Here is a 16,940-nt window from a genome sequence, read left to right as displayed (position 1 = left end):
AGCCCCTTTTTAGTTGGTAATTTTCTTATTTTGTATACTAAGTAGCCCCCGCTAGCGGCTATGGATAATTCCTACTAGACTAATAATTTTGATATTATCATTACTATTAGTGATAATTACTGGATTTAGTTTGACTTAAATATTCTAATCTGATTAATTTTATAATCTAGTAAAAATCACTTATATGAACTTTGAAATGTCAACAATCCTCCCCAAAGTACATGCACTAAGTACCGGTATGCATGTGAAGAAAAATCTGACACTTTAAATATGCAAAAATATAATAAATAAACGGCCAGAAGAAATAACTGGTATTAATTTTTGTAATAAAATAAGGCAAGATATATATATTTGTATCTAAAATGGAATATCCTGCAACAATACCTGCATCATTAAATAGATCAAGTAGAGCTACTCCCAAAATTGAATACAGACAAAATAATAAGGAGTCTCAAGACTCTTGTTTAGATTTAGTTGAAGATTCAAGCTCAACTACAAACTTTGGATATACAAATATTGTTGATTCTAGCACTAACTTGAGGAATATCGAAAGAGAGTATACTAATATAAATAAAAATATATGTAAAATACCACTCTCAGTTGAAGTCTGTATTCACGAAAATATTGAGATAAGTAATAATAGAGAGATGAATGGAATAAGTCGTGATATTATAGCAAGGAAAATTGAAAAATATCTTTTGTTACAAGCTAATGTTAAACTGGGGAGAGTTGAAATTTGTACAATTGGTGATTCATTTTTGAGGAAAATTTGCAAGGATATTGTTTTATCATTAATGTCTCCAGTTAAGCTGATAGAAGAAAGGAATACCTGTGAGAATACATGCGATGAGAGTATAATACCCATTTATCAAGTACATCCTATAATTTTTATATACCAGCTAAATAATGATAGTTACGAATACACCTTAGAAGAATCAAATAGAGAAGTAAATAGTTCAGATACTCCTACATGGCAGCACTGGGAGTTACCTAATGAATCATTTCATGGACTTTGGGAAGCTCTGCATTATGACACTGGAATTAAACAGCAATTGTTGGATTATGCAAGTGCTAGTTTGATATTAAGTGATCACAGTATTAATTGCAATGTTATAAATTGGAATCACCTCATACTTTTGTATGGATCTCCAGGAACAGGAAAAACATCAATTTCACGTGCCATAGCGCAAAAAATTGGGATAAGATACTCATCAAGATATGACTCAATTCATTTAATAGAAATAAGTGCACATTCACTATTTTCTAAGTGGTTCTCAGAAAGTGGAAAATTAGTAGTTAGACTTTTCACAAAAATTAGAGAAGTCTTAGAAAATTCGAATTCATTTGTTACTTTAGTTATTGATGAGGTGGAAAGCTTAACAAGTGCTAGGAAACAGTGTATATCGCGAAATGAACCTTCAGATAGCTTAAGAGTAGTAAATGCACTGCTTACTCAAATTGATAGTTTAAAGAGATATCCAAATACACTAATTATGACGACAACAAACATACCAGATGCAATTGATGATGCATTTTTAGATAGAGCAGATTTAAAAATTTTTATACCACTACCATCTTTATATACAAGGTATTTAATACTTGTTGAATGTATTCAAGAGTTTATTAAGAAGAATATCATATTAAATAAAAGAGATATTCCAACTGAATTTTTATCATTCCGAGATGTTATACAATTAAAACAAGATAATATAATGTATCATAATTTTAATATTCAATATTCAATGTGTGTATTGAATATTGCAAAAAAGATAGATAAATTTTCTGGGAGAAATATCCGAAAACTTCCATTTATTGTTTTAACACATAGTTATCATTACGGAATCCCTATTAGTATTGACAAATTTATGGAAAAATTAGAATACTTTATATCAAATAAGAGAGATTCACTACAAGTGTAATGGTCTAACTGTATTATCAGGCTTAGCCAAGCTAGTTAATTTGGCTAAGGGTATTATTAATAATCACTAAAATATCTACCTTAAAAAATACGAAGATATGGAGATATACAAAACTTCTAATCATTATTTTGATATCAAGATATTACATGAAGTTATAGCAATATATCCCTAATTTATGGGTTCAATATTGGAGATATTCCATTATTACTCAGGGTTTTAATGAAACTGTCCATCTCACCGCGGTTGATGCTTACAGTTTACAGGGGACGTGCAGGTTATAATCTAGATTAGAGTTTTTGAACTTAGCTACTATAAGTTGAGATTTTACAAGAGAAATACATAGAAACCAAAGGTCACTTTGTATAATTTCAAGGTAATTGTGGTTAAAAGATGTGTGACTCAAAACCTTCAAAATTAAAATGGACTGGCAAAAATGTTAGACAACAATTTATAGACTTTTTTGTGAATAAAGCTAATCACAAGTTTTATAGATCAGCTTCTGTAGTCCCACTAAATGATCCAACTTTATTATTTATAAATGCTGGTATGAATCAATTTAAATCTATATTCACTGGAACTGTTGAACCAAATTCCGAATTAGGTAAACTAGTTCGTGTAGTCAACTCACAAAAGTGTATTAGAGCTGGAGGGAAACATAACGATTTGGATGATGTTGGAAAAGATGTGTATCATCACACCTTCTTTGAAATGCTTGGCTCGTGGTCATTTGGTGACTATTTCAAAGAAGAAGCAATTAAATGGGCATTTGAGCTACTAACTAAAGTATATGAGATCCCTAGTGAAAGACTATATGTAACATACTTCGGTGGTGATAATAAACTCCCAGCATGTCCTGTAGATGAGGAAGCTAGGGATATATGGATGAATTATTTACCTAAAGAAAGGATAATTAGTTGTGGTGCAAAGGAGAATTTTTGGGAGATGGCAGATGTTGGTCCTTGTGGACCATGTTCTGAAATACATTTCGATCGAATTGGGGGTAGGGATGCTTCATATTTAGTGAATAAAGATGATCCTAGTGTTATTGAAATATGGAACTTAGTTTTTATGCAATACTATCGTGAGACTGATGGATCGCTAGCCTTACTACCAGCAAAATGTGTTGATACAGGTATGGGATTGGAAAGATTAGTTTCTGTACTACAAAATAAATTGAGCAACTATGATACAGATTTATTTATACCAATATTTAATCAAATACATAGTATTTTCCCAAATATTCCTCAGTATAAAGGTATGGTAGGAGATAAAGATGATCCAAATAAAATCGACATGTCATATAGGGTTATTGCAGATCACATCAGAACTCTGTCAGTAGCAATATCTGATGGTTGCATTCCAAGTAATGAAGGAAGAGGATATGTTTTAAGACGCATTCTACGACGAGCTGTCCGCTATGGTCGACAATACTTTAATGCTGGTATGGATGGAAATATGTGGTTCTATAAACTAGTTGACAGCGTTTCTAATATACTTGGTGATTACTATCCTGAAATTGTTGAGAAAAAGGATACAATAAAATCTGCAATATTTGAAGAAGAAAAACAATTCTCTAAAACTTTAGGTAAGGGAATCGAAAGATTCAATAGAGTTGCCAATAAATTACTAAAATCTTCTAGTCCTACCAACAGCAAATTGAAAAACATTCGACTAATTTTCCCAGCAAATGAAGCATTCCAACTTTATTCAACATACGGTTTTCCAATGGATTTGACTGAGCTGATTGCTAGTGAGTTGGGGATGGAATTTGATCATGAAGGATTTAAGAAATGCATGGAAAATCATCAATTAGCTTCAGAGGGTAAATTCAACAAGAAAGTAGATAGACTTGTTTTAAAACCAGATATCCAACAGCATATTTTGTTGAAATATGGGTTGAATTTGACAGATGATATATATAAATATAATCTTGACAATGAGTGTTTTGGTAAATTGTTTGCTATATACAATGGACATGAACTTATTGACACTGCTATTTGTTCTCATGGTGTAGTTGGTTTAATTTTTGACAAAACATGTTACTACTCTGAATCAGGTGGACAAGTTTCTGATATAGGATATATTGAGTTATGGAAGGACAATTTGAACAATTTTCAAGTTATTGACTGTCAAAAGTTTGGCAACTATGTATTACATATTGGAGTTGTTCTTGAAGGGAAATTTTCCATTGGGGACTCAAATTGCCACTTTTTAATTGACAAAGATAGACGTGTGATGACTATGAGAAATCACACTGCGACTCATCTCCTGAACTATGCTTTGAGACTACTGTTAGGTGAAACATGTGACCAACGTGGGTCAATAGTTGAACCAACAAAATTAAGATTTGACTTTTCCGCAAACAAGGCCTTGAATATCAATGAAATTCAGCAGATTGAAGATATTATAAATAAAATTATTAAAGATAAGCAAGAAGTATTCTGCGATATTGTACCATTGAATATAGCTAAAGAAATCAGTGGCCTAAGAGCTATTTTTGGAGAAGCTTATCCTGATCCTGTTCGTGTACTCTCAGTTGGTATACCTGTAAATGAACTAAATAACTATAACTTTGGTGCTAGTAAATCTTTACATACTAAGACATCTGTTGAGTTATGTGGAGGTACGCATGTACTGAACACATATGATATCGGTTCATTTATTATCTTAAGTGAAGAAGGTATAGCAAAAGGTATTAGGAGAATTGTAGCAGTGACAAGCGATACTGCAAATGTAGCTGAAAATAATACTTTAATTTTAACTTCCAAATTTGAACAATTGAAGAATATATTTGGAAAGGAGCTAGAGAAGGAAATAACGAAATGCCGTGTATTCCTTGATGAAACGCGCATACTACCACTGATTAAGAGAAAATACCTCTCCCACTTTTTAGATAATCAATATCAGAGAGTTTTAGATGATGCTAAACTAAAACAAAAAGAACGACAATCAGCTGCTCAAAAAGTTGCACAAGATATATTATCTCAACTATCTAAAGACTTGAATATTGGAAATATCTTGGTGCGCAATATACAAGAAGTCGATGGAGATATTAAATGTCTCGAAATTATTTCACAATATATAATTAAGGAATTTTCTAAAGTATCATTTATGCTACTTACAAGTGGTTCCTGTAACAAGAATGGCATTTCAGCTTTAGCAATAGTACCCCAAGGTGAAGGGAAACTATTAAGAGCAAATCAATGGCTACACTCTACTCTTGAAATATGTGGTGGAAAGTGTGGAGGTAATGAAAATAAGAGCATTGGTTCATCTAAAAATAGTATTGACAATATTGATGATGTTGTTAAGTTTGCAAAGAACATAGCCATGAATACTGAATAGAAAGGAGTTAACCCCTTACTACTTTTAATGTACTTCCTATTTCATCTCGAAATAACAAAAAAGAGAAATACATAAAAATGACACCTCTCCTTATAGGGCTTGAATTACATAAGTACTTTTAAATATTACTTCTTCCTAGTCTAATTTTATACAGTAATCTACACAATTGATGGTGCAGCTGCTGAGATCTTTGGCCACAGTTCAGCACATTCCTTACCTACTGGACCAGTAATAGCTGAACCCTTCATTTCTCCCTTTGGATTAACAATAACTCCTGCATTATCCTCGAAGTAGATAAAAGTGCCTTCTGGCCTTCTAAATGCCTTGCGCTGACGTACCACAACTGCTGGCCATACCTTTTTACGTAAGTCCGGCTTTCCTTTCTTAACAGTAGCCAGAACCATATCTCCAATGGATGCAGCTGGTAGACGATTTAAACATGAGCCTGTTCCCTTGACAGCAATAATGTACAAATTCTTGCCACCACTGTTATCACAACAATTTATTAGAGCTCCAACATTCAAACCAAGAGTTATGCGCATTTTGGCACCACCTGCAGCACCACGTCCTCTCTTCATTTTAAAATTTCTGGAAAATTTGATATTATAATTAGAAATATGATAGATGTTGAAGTTAGAGACCGCTACTGTTGAAAGTATAGTTCAGGATGAGACGCCTCAATATTTGCTTACTTTGTTTCAAGTTAATGTAGACGTGACAAGAATAAGGCGCTAACACTACTGATGTACCTTGCATGAACTTAAGCTTATTACTAAATAAGGGTAGTTGACTCATATAAATACTAAAACTATAACTTGAGAGATCAACTTTTTTTCTGAATTCCACAAAGAGTATTTATATTATAAACTTTTTTATAGCTATATCAAAAACCAAATCTTGTTGTTGTTATGCTACTTTTTACTTAGAATATTTTACCGCCGTTGTAATAAATACCAACCTAATAGGTACCAAAAATAATCCAAGTAGCGGGATATCGCAGGAAGGCACCAATATTATGATCCATATTAATTGATATAGTGGAACTGGTTAAATTCATGAAATATAGTAAATGACCAATATCTCCATTAAGCCAATTGACGATGATTTTTATATTGGGAAGGTATTGAGTATAAGTAATTGTCGAATATGGTTCGATTTGGGAGTACAAGATGACATGTCTTTATGGAAACTACTTAATTCCTCAATAGAGTTACCCCATATGATATTGCTTACTAACTATTCAATTTCTTGTATTGGAGGTTTACCACTTCTTGCAAAACTTTTGAAGCAAAGGTTTCAAGGAGATATTGTAGATATACCAATAATATGTACGGAACCAGTATTTCGATTTGGTCGTGTAATTTTATATGATATGATCAATCATATAAATTTGCGTGATCGTGATAATGGCTTCCAATTTACATGTAGTGCTAAAAATGAGGATTTTCTGGAATCTCCATATACAGAAGATGATATAGACTGTATAATGGGTGATAATATATGTAGATTGAGATATTATCAATCATTCGAAATCCAGTTTATTTCTTCTGAAAATAAGGATAATTCCGACCTTAAAAGTATATCTTTAAAAGCTTTGCCTAGTGGTATAGATATGGGATCTACTATGTGGTATATAACACTGAATACATCTAATGGGAGTTGGGATATACTATATGCAAACCAGATAACGTCATCTCCTTATTGGCACGTTACTCCAGCTGATATATGTCGTGTTAATTGTCCAGATATATTTATAACTAGCATATTACCAATTCATATTGAGAAATCTGCATTAACAAGAAGCTTAGTAATTTATGAACAATCTAATCGTTGGAAGGCAATTAAAAACTTTATTCATACAATATTGCGTTGCTTCAAGAAGAATCAGACAGGTTCTATCTTGATTCCTATTGACTTTGATAGCTTGCTACTAGAATTATTGTGTTATATAGATGCTGTATGGAATAGAAGTGTCATTTTATACCCCATAGTTGTTGTGTCCCCTATGAGCTCTTCATTTATACTTTCAGCTAAAACCTTGATAGAGTGGATGAGTCTGGATATTCGGTCTGAATTCTGTAATACGAGATTTAATCCATTTCATGGTCTTAAAAATATTTTAATTGAAAATACACTAAATAATGTCCGTACTGGGCCCTCTGCAAAATTACCAAAAGTTATATTTGCTTCTCCAGCATCAATGGATTATGGTTATTCTCGAGAATTATTTGCAGATCTTGCATCAAATCCTAATAATTCAGTTATATTTACAAGAGAACCTAAATTGAATACATTTGCTCATAAGGTATGGTTGGAAAGAAAAGAAATAATAAATAAAGTACAAAAAGGTTCTAAAGAGGATTTAGGGTATACAAAACTTGAATTACCAATAATTCGCTTCATCCCATATAGACAAGATGAATTATATGCCCTATACTTGTCTCAGAAGGAATCCAAACAACCTAATAGTATTGATTCTATTAAAGATACTGAAAATGATAAGTCTAATTCTGAATTTTCAGATATACAACTAACTTCAAAAGTCGAAGAATCCAACTTTTCTCAAGATGATACTTCTTTATTAGAATATATGGAATTTCTTGCTAGAGTCAGTTCTGGAGTTCCTGGAAAAGAAACTATTGAAAGTATTCAACAATCAGGTACAAACATATCAAATTATAAAGGCTCTGTAATTGGGGCAATATCTTCTTTAGGTAATGCTAAACAATCAGTTTTGCCAAATTTGACCAATTTCAGACCAAATCTCTTTATAAATTCTAAAATCGAAGAACTTCGTTCGACTCTTGTTCCCATACAGATTGTAGACGATCCTGATACACCAAATCAAATTATAGATATGGATAACCATTTAGATATTAAAGACTTGGAATCTACCCCCTATACAAATACAAATTTACCTCAAGCAAAGGATGAATATGGATCATTTATTGATGAAGCTATAGTAAGGAATATTGCAGAGTCTTGGAATGAAGCTTCAAGTCAAGATATCATAAATTTAAATGAAATAAATACCATAAAAGATACTCAAAACTTGTCATATGAACATGGAATAGATATGACTCATTTTGTAGAAGTTTTAGCTTCAAAGAGACGCCGTGATCTTTTAAATATAAACGAAACAGATATATCCTTATTACCTAACTCAAATGGGACTACTTGTAGTAACTCTCAAGTACAAACAATAATTACAGTTTGTAGTACGAATAATGTGGAAAACAGGAATTCCGTATCTTTATCTCAAAACTCAGTTCAAAATAATACAGCTTTACCGGAATGGCGTTTACACCTAAGACAGATCCTTGGTGGCCCTGAGCCTTTTAAAACTAAATATGAAATTCTGAATATTGAGGTTCAATGTCAATTTTTTGTAACAAATGGTCTTTATGTAGAAAATAACATAATGTCTTTAGTTCCACTTATTAATAGCTGCTCACCTAGGAATGTAGTCCTCTTTCCTCCTCAAGAAAGATTTTTGTTATCTAAAATACCTATTGATATAGAGACTAGCTTCGGAGCAATAAAATCCTTGCTTCTCTCAATACCAAATACACCTGAGAATATTATAACTATGGATAATATAGAACAAGCTGTTGATCTAAATCTCGTGAGAGATACGAAAGATATTCAACTTTCAAGAGGTATTTGGGATGAACTATCTACTGGAGGTTTCCAATTTATTCCAATTGCACCTTCACCTTCTGCTGGGATAGCTTCAGAGAATGACTCAGATCTCTTATCTAGCTTTGCTGCAATAGGTCGAGTTAAGAATTTGAACTTGAGCTTTGTATCTGGATCAAATGAAATTTTGGATTCAAATAATGTTGAGAAAATTTGCCTTGTTAGAAAAGATGAAAATATATCTAAAAGTGAAGATAATGAAAAAAATACTTATCAAGAATTTAATTCTAACTCTTCAGAAGTAACTAATAATGAAGTTACTCCCTATGGGTTTCTATCAAAACTCATTGAGCAAAACAAGAGATTTAAATTTGATACAACAAATACTGACACAGATGAAATATTTGTGTCTAAGTCACGTGGTCTTAGACACTTTGTTTCTGAAATGAAGAAACAAGTTCCTTTACCATTTGTATATTTTGCACCTCAAGGAGGTAGTGTCTGTATTCATCAGGTAGTTGCTTTGGCATCTTCTAATCAAGTTTCTGATAGCAGTAAAAAACCCCCTGCATATTCTAAAGATATCAATATTCAAAAGGGTAATTATAAAGCTAATGAATTTTTGTGTGATACAAATATTTGGGATATCCACGCTACAATTCATCCATATTATTACATTGCTAGAAATATTTTGAAAAACCAATTTGCTACTTTGTAGAAATTAAGAGGCTTTCGATAAGCTTTAAATATATTTTGAACGGATATATTATTAAACATTAGCAGCTTAGTTTATATAGTTATTATATATAATTTATTCTTGTAATTTACTTTTAAAGATACTGATTTTATATGCAAACGAGTTTTGTATTAAACCTTCTATTTAACTTTAAATTATACTTTATATTTATCACAGAATCATTAGATTCCATGGTTATAGATTAAAATCTTACTTTATTTTGGTTTCATAATGTCACAAATTACCCTAATTGGTGTAATATGACTATTTACAAATAATAAATATTTAGATCTCAGTGATGTAGTAACCCATTATACCGCCCGGTACCTATGTTCCGTTACTAAGGTATCGAAAATTTCAAGTATTACCTTTAACTGGTTAGAACTGTAAAGGTTAACATAACAAGCTATAAATCCTAATATTTTATGTATGATCAGAAGAGATTACTAGGTTCCACATATATTAATGCAGGAACCAATGAAATAAGTAGAGATGAAAAATTTATTGTTCCTTTATCATTCCATGACGAAAAAAAATATGGGTATGTTAATAAAAGTAGTAAATTGTGTATAATTAATCTATTTGTATCTATTGTAATATTTCTATACCCTTTTATTGGTTGTGTATATGAATAATCACCTCTTTTCCATTACTTTATAGACGAGTACCACTTTTCGTATCTTCTGAAGTGTTAGCAAATTTATTATATAGAGATCAAGAGGCAATATCAATAGAAGTATCTAATATGTTAATTCCAAATATACAACCAATATATTTTTATGTTACATATGATCTCTTGGGTGAATCAGTTCATTCTGGTGGAATATCAATACTTGATTCTCTAGTTAAGGTATCTGGTTGGTCTCTAATTCGCCAAGATGTACTTATTAAAGTAATTAAAAAAGATGAAGAAATTGCAGTTGATTATGTAGAAATGACTTTACCTGAGGTTCATATCTCACCAAGAGATTTATGGTTTTATGAAAGATCTTTAATAGGTAGTATTTTGTATACTGGAGTTCCACCACTAACATCTCAACTTTCACCTTCATACTACCCTCCATTAACTATTACAAGATTACTAAGAAATACAGATATGTCATTGTTCAATTCTTATAGAGTAACAGAAAATATGTTATTTTCTTTTGGATTAGTTACTGAAGAAACAAAATTTTTAATAAGACCAAAGTCTCAACGAATAATAATAATAATATTACTTTCTATGGAACTTTGGACTTTTTCAAATAATGGATTTCCTTCATGGAGAAGTATATTATTGTTCTTTCAAGAATACTTATCAGCTAGTAAATCTGGAGGAGAATCACATTTTATGTCTATTGTATTAACATATAGAAAAAAAGTAGATAAATCTGATTATTATGAAGTATTCTGGGAAGGTCTTATTCCTCATTTAACAAAGTCAAATAATGGAATTAATGAATTTTTAAATATGTTACGTGTTGAGCTTAATACATTTGAAAAGCGGATAATATCATCCTTAGATATTTGCTCTTATTCTGAATCAAATGTCCTTGAATCCATAAATTTAGCTTTAAACCAATTAGATAATGACTTTGTAGATAGGTCACTAATATGGACAGGTAAAAATATAAAGATTTTAAGTGCTGGCCCTCCATTATTGATAGTCGATGTAAATAATTACAAAGATATCTTGCATTTAGCTAATATAACTGAGAAACGATTTCTAAGATATTCAGTATCTACAGATTTTATTTCTTTATCTCAACTCAAGTGGTATTACTCACCACTTTTATATGTTGTAGAATTCACAAGTACTCAAAGAGTTAAAGAAGTTGTCGAAACAATTCCATTGAAGTTACCAATGTTGATACACTACTTTATATATGAATCTGGAATATATAAAGACCCAAATTTACTTAACATTGAATCTACTATTGCTGTTCTAGATCAATATATTATAGATGAAGATACTAATATTAAATTCAATTCTTTAAATCATAATAATCCCGGTCTGGAAATAAGTAGAAATTATAATCCTAATTTTTCAACAGGTCAACAAATAATAGTTTCTGAAAAAGAACTCAATGCAATTTTTAATTTACAAAATTCAACCGAAACTATAAAATCTAGAACTAAGAAGAACGAATCTAGTTTTGAATATAATGATATTAATAAGTTAAATACTAATACGAAAAGTGATTCCAAAATCCATATGCCAGAATCTTTAAATTTAATACCTTCAATACAAAAACCTAAATACATTCAACCATCTCTTCCCGACCCTAATTTTAATAATAAAACTCAAGACCATAATATATCATTGAAAGAGTTGCGGATGTTTAATTTTTACCAAAATGAGCTATCTTCCAATTTATTTTCTAAATTTGATACTATAAAAAATCACTTTGATCAATTTCTACCAATTATCTCAATAAATCCTTTAAATCCAATTGACAGGAGGTATATTAAATGGTGTAATACATTTATATCCTGTTCAATGTTTGATATAAAACATGGAGGAGTATTTATGTCCCCAATACTTCGACCAGTTTTACTACCTTTGATTACTAATTTTAACTTTAAAATTACTCGTAAAATGCCTAGAATATCTAACTGGACAATTACACCTAGAAGAGAACTTTTTATAGCCTATTATTGGGCCAATCATTTAATTCAAAAGGCTATGAATCAAAAATCAGAGATACAAACAAAGAATTCTTCAAATGACGAAACATCTACTTCATGGAAAGAAGATGAATTTAATAAATCAGGACACTTTCTATATAAAAGAGAGAAAATGTATAACTCAAGATATACTCAATTTGTAGATGAAACTCAAAAAACAACTTCTAATATACCTGTATCTACTTTTATATTACCTAATACATCATCATTAACTACAGAAATTCAAAATAAAGGTATTAATTCATCTAATATAAGTATTCCATCACCTATCTATAAATTATCAAATCAGGATTCTGAAATTCTTAGATCTATATTTAATGATATTATAGCTCATAGATTATGTATGGCATTTCAACTTATATCTTTAAAATCTAGTACAGGAATTAAGCATGTAATTAATCATAATACAGTTCAAATGTGGACTTGTTGTAGCAGCTTTAACTCATCCTTTGTAAATAGTGATAATGTACATCAGCTTTGTTTACTTTTAGATGATAATAATATTATGGTAGAAGTTATGAATTTAACAGATAATATACTAAAATCACTAGAAACAGATCTTACAAATACAGATAAAGTTGAAGAATTAAATAAATATGTTATAACGAATAATTCTGATTTACAAATACAAAATTACAATTCAAATTCACAATTGAATATAATATTTTCTCTACCATCTATAATAAAATATGAATATAATATAACAAATAAACAATATAATCAATTGGAACTACAAAATACATATTCTTATAAAAGTTTGTCATATTTTTGTGATCCTCCACCAGTAAATTACAACTTTGTAGATGAATTACTTGTTTGGCAAAGAGATATTCCTTTTGTTACTCAATTTACACAAGAATCTTTTAAAGAATCATCTTTTCTTCAGCAATATTCAAATCTTTCAACTTATTCAATTATACAAACAGTAGATCTTGCTATTAATTATATACACTTTGCAGTTATTGCTCATTGGAAAAGTTCATCTATAAATCCCATAATATATGGAACTAACAATGTAAAAAGTATGAATTTAAATACAGACATCTTAAAAGAAGGAAACATACACTCACAAAGTCTCCATAAATACAATTCATCAAATTCTAATAATTCAAATAAAAATTATTCTTATTTAGAAAATCAAAGCCGTTCAGCTTGTTATTCTAGTGAATTTGAAGAATGTTGTGGTCATCATATAGTATCTAGATGGTTAGATATTATATCCATTGGTAAAGATCTTAATCAATTCTATTCTTATTTTAAACCTTCTAGTAAATTTAATCATATAGAATCTATTAAATCAAATGGAGAAATACTTGACAATACAACTTCAAATCACCATTATTTAAAATCTAGTATAGACTTAACTTGTAATTATGTTATATCTATTAATAGAAGAATCTATCCTAGAGCTGTACGTCTTAAAAGTTGCTTAGAAAAACTTCTTTTTGTCAATGCTCCTCCTGATCATCCAAAAATATTAGATATTAACATTATTCAAGATGCAACCTTTAAAAATCAACAATTTGATGAACAATCGGACCAAGAAATTCAATTCAAATTAAAACCTGTACATAAAAATAGATCTAGGCATAAATTTTATCGAAAGAGACAAAATTTAAATAACCCATTTGATTATAATGTAAAATATAAAAATCTTAATCCAAATTCCTTAGAAAATCATAAAAAAAATTCAGATTTACCATCAAATATGAAATCTATGAGGATATTAACTTCTTGGTGTGATCATTCATTATGGAATAATCATACAAATATTACATCAAATTCTATGTCAAGTAATCCACTACTTAATTCACCATCAGTTCATCCAGTTCATTGGTTTGTATTATATTATGATTCATTATGGTATCCACCATTACCATTTAAATTTTCAATTGGATGGGTATCTTGTCCTGCTGCAGCTATTTCACGTATAATTAAGAAAATCAGATCATTTATTATTCAGTATAGATTTAATCTTATTCAAATACCTGCATCCCAAATATATTGTTTACCGGAATTACCAGAGTTAAATAATTTATTAATCCTTCAATCACTACCATTCAATTATCCAATTGTATTTGATATATCAGAAGATAATCAACATTATCTATATAATAAAATGCAAAATCACCTTAAAAATTTTATTTTACCTCCATTATCACTTCAACTTGTACATTATACTATAAATAAAGATCAACTCAGAATTTTTCTTATAGATCCCCATGGATTATATAGTCTAGAATATAATAATAAATGGGTAATAATACGTCCAAACTATAAACAGTCCTTCTGGAGACATCTTATATATCATGACTCATCACCTATATTAAGTTGTACATGTGGTAATTCTATTTTAGATGAATCATGGAGAAGTAAATTACTTCGAGATGCTATTAGAATTCTTAGAAATATACTAATATAATCTACACCATTAAATTTATAATGAGAATTTATCTAAGATTATGAAATAATTAAAATATATAAATTGGATTATAAATATTTAAAGATCTTAATAATAAACAGAAATTAGCTACATATATTTTTTATAAAATAGCGCTACAAGGCGCCATTTTATATTTCAATATTTGTGAATAAACTGTCTAAAAGTTAAAATATTAAAACAGGGAATAAAATTAAATATAAGATTACATTAAGATTCCTAATAAAATATGGGATATATTTAGTTCAATTAGATTTTGATAGTACTTTTATAGGAATTAATTATTGAATAGGATATAGAATTATTGATATAAATTACTTATTACAGAAATCATCTCATTCTAATCTGAAAATGTATATAAATAATGGGGTAACACTTGGAAGTATTGAACAAATTATTATAAAGTGGAATATATCAGAAGTTAATATACCAGTTGTTATGCAACTTAGATTAATATTTTCTAAAACTGAAGAGAAAGTATATTCTCTAATATTGGATTATCTCCATCTTCTAAATGGAAAAGTTTGTAATAAAAAAGTTGATTGTACTGTATGTAAATTGGTTAAAAATGAATTTTTAGATGAAGATATGAACGAAAATAGATATTCATTAACATTAGGAACAAGTTCAAAATATTTTTTGAATAATTATAAAGAATATAAATTAGGCGATAATATTAAACTAATTTGGGATATTAAATCTGAAGAAATCCATTGTAAATCTATTGGTATATTATCACGTAGTACATTTTCAAGTTTTATATTTCCATCTTCTATTTTTAAATTATCAAATGTAAAATATATGATACTAATATTAAATGCAAAAAGTGGTAATAATATTTGGAATTCAGAACAATTTTCAATAGATCAACTTAGTAAAGTTAATGATATAGATAAATTAAATAATATTGATGAAGATTATATTTATAATAATAATAAATATAAAATATTAGTAACTACTAGTAATAAATCTATATATTATTTATCTTTAAATGACAATAATATTAATGATAATAATTTGAATGATAATAATTTGAATGGTAATAATTTGAATGGTAATAATGAAAAGATTTTGGATAAAAGGAAATTTTCAAGTAAAATTTTGATCGAAAAAAGTTTAAAACTCCACAGAATATTAAAGTCTTATAGAAATGAATTAATAAATATTAGGGAAAATAAGGAGAGATTTAATAAGAAATTAGATAATTTTATAGATAACTTAGGTAATATGACTCTTATTAAACATGATTATAAAAAAATAAATAAAAAGAGTATAAGTGTTAACAATTTTTCTAAAGATACAAATATTAAAGAACATCAAGAAAATTCTAGTTATCCAACTATATATAAACCAATAATATTTAATCCACTAATACATGATGAAATATTATCAAATATTAAAGAGTTAGAAGAAGTATGGAAGATGAAGATAATGGAATGTACAAAGTTAAGACGTTTTATATCATTACATATAAAATCTTTTATTAATATTTTATATAATCAGATTTATCCGATTAAAGTACAATATAAAACAGGATGGCTTATGATTAGGGATGTACCATTACCTCCAATAAAGGTATTAAATAATTTAGATACTAAAGAACAACCAGGAATATCAATAGGTCTTGGTTATTGTTTACACTATTTAGATATATTATGTAAAATATTTCAATTATCTTTACCAATAAAACTGAAAATTCAATGTTCTTTTTGTTTTGTGGATAATTATCCTTTATATTGTCATCCAGATATAATGAAGATGGACTTTATTCAAGCTTTAAATATATTAAAGAAAGTTTTCACTAATGATATAGTGAATGCTTTATTAGATGATTCAAATGCATATTTTAATACTCAATTATTGGATAAAAATTATAATTTATTCATATTTATCTTAAAGATTATCAGTCTAATAAAGTTACGAGATAATTAAAATTATACTTTTTAATAGAATTATAAATATAAGATTATTATAATCAATATTAATGTAATTTTTGAATTTTAATATATAATTATAATTAAATTAATTTAGATAATCATAATAGGGATATATAAGTACCTATAAGAAGTTATATTTAACAAAAATTAAAGTTAATATATTGTAAAATTTCTTATATTTAAAGAAAAATAGAAATATATATTTAGACAATAGTAATATTTTATATATTAATATTTAAATAATATATAAGTTAATT

At 28.6% G+C, this 16,940-nt stretch overlaps 6 protein-coding genes across 6 annotated transcripts; 5 read left to right on the top strand and 1 right to left on the bottom strand.

Annotated features, from left to right (window-relative positions):
- Positions 1-362: 362 nt before the first annotated feature.
- cand_024430 (thyroid hormone receptor interactor 13) lies at positions 363-1,919 on the top strand (the record flags this gene model as incomplete). The annotated part of the gene is made up of 1 exon (XM_067212673.1): positions 363-1,919. The coding sequence occupies one exon, from the start codon at positions 363-365 to the stop codon at positions 1,917-1,919; it is 1,557 nt and encodes a 518-aa protein (XP_067068714.1).
- Positions 1,920-2,309: 390 nt separating this feature from the next.
- cand_024420 (alanyl-tRNA synthetase family protein) lies at positions 2,310-5,264 on the top strand (the record flags this gene model as incomplete). The annotated part of the gene is made up of 1 exon (XM_067212672.1): positions 2,310-5,264. The coding sequence occupies one exon, from the start codon at positions 2,310-2,312 to the stop codon at positions 5,262-5,264; it is 2,955 nt and encodes a 984-aa protein (XP_067068713.1).
- Positions 5,265-5,422: 158 nt separating this feature from the next.
- On the bottom strand, positions 5,423-5,842 carry cand_024410 (60s ribosomal protein L23; the record flags this gene model as incomplete). Its single annotated transcript, XM_067212671.1, has 1 exon — positions 5,423-5,842. The coding sequence occupies one exon, from the start codon at positions 5,840-5,842 to the stop codon at positions 5,423-5,425; it is 420 nt and encodes a 139-aa protein (XP_067068712.1).
- Positions 5,843-6,333: 491 nt separating this feature from the next.
- On the top strand, positions 6,334-9,621 carry cand_024400 (uncharacterized protein; the record flags this gene model as incomplete). Its single annotated transcript, XM_067212670.1, has 1 exon — positions 6,334-9,621. The coding sequence occupies one exon, from the start codon at positions 6,334-6,336 to the stop codon at positions 9,619-9,621; it is 3,288 nt and encodes a 1,095-aa protein (XP_067068711.1).
- Positions 9,622-10,064: 443 nt separating this feature from the next.
- On the top strand, positions 10,065-14,728 carry cand_024390 (uncharacterized protein; the record flags this gene model as incomplete). The annotated part of the gene is made up of 2 exons (XM_067212669.1): positions 10,065-10,180; positions 10,300-14,728. 2 exons carry the CDS (start codon positions 10,065-10,067, stop codon positions 14,726-14,728), a joined length of 4,545 nt encoding a protein of 1,514 aa, XP_067068710.1.
- Positions 14,729-15,097: 369 nt separating this feature from the next.
- Positions 15,098-16,678, top strand: cand_024380 (uncharacterized protein; the record flags this gene model as incomplete). Its single annotated transcript, XM_067212668.1, has 1 exon — positions 15,098-16,678. One exon carries the CDS (start codon positions 15,098-15,100, stop codon positions 16,676-16,678), a length of 1,581 nt encoding a protein of 526 aa, XP_067068709.1.
- Between the last annotated feature and the right edge of the window lie 262 nt (positions 16,679-16,940).

Source organism: Cryptosporidium andersoni (assembly GCF_001865355.1).
Source record: "Cryptosporidium andersoni isolate 30847 chromosome Unknown contig_20, whole genome shotgun sequence".
In the NCBI taxonomy this organism is placed as follows: Eukaryota; Apicomplexa; class Conoidasida; order Eucoccidiorida; family Cryptosporidiidae; genus Cryptosporidium; species Cryptosporidium andersoni.
Note: the sequence above shows the minus strand (reverse complement) of the source record. Positions and strands in the feature narration are given on the sequence as shown.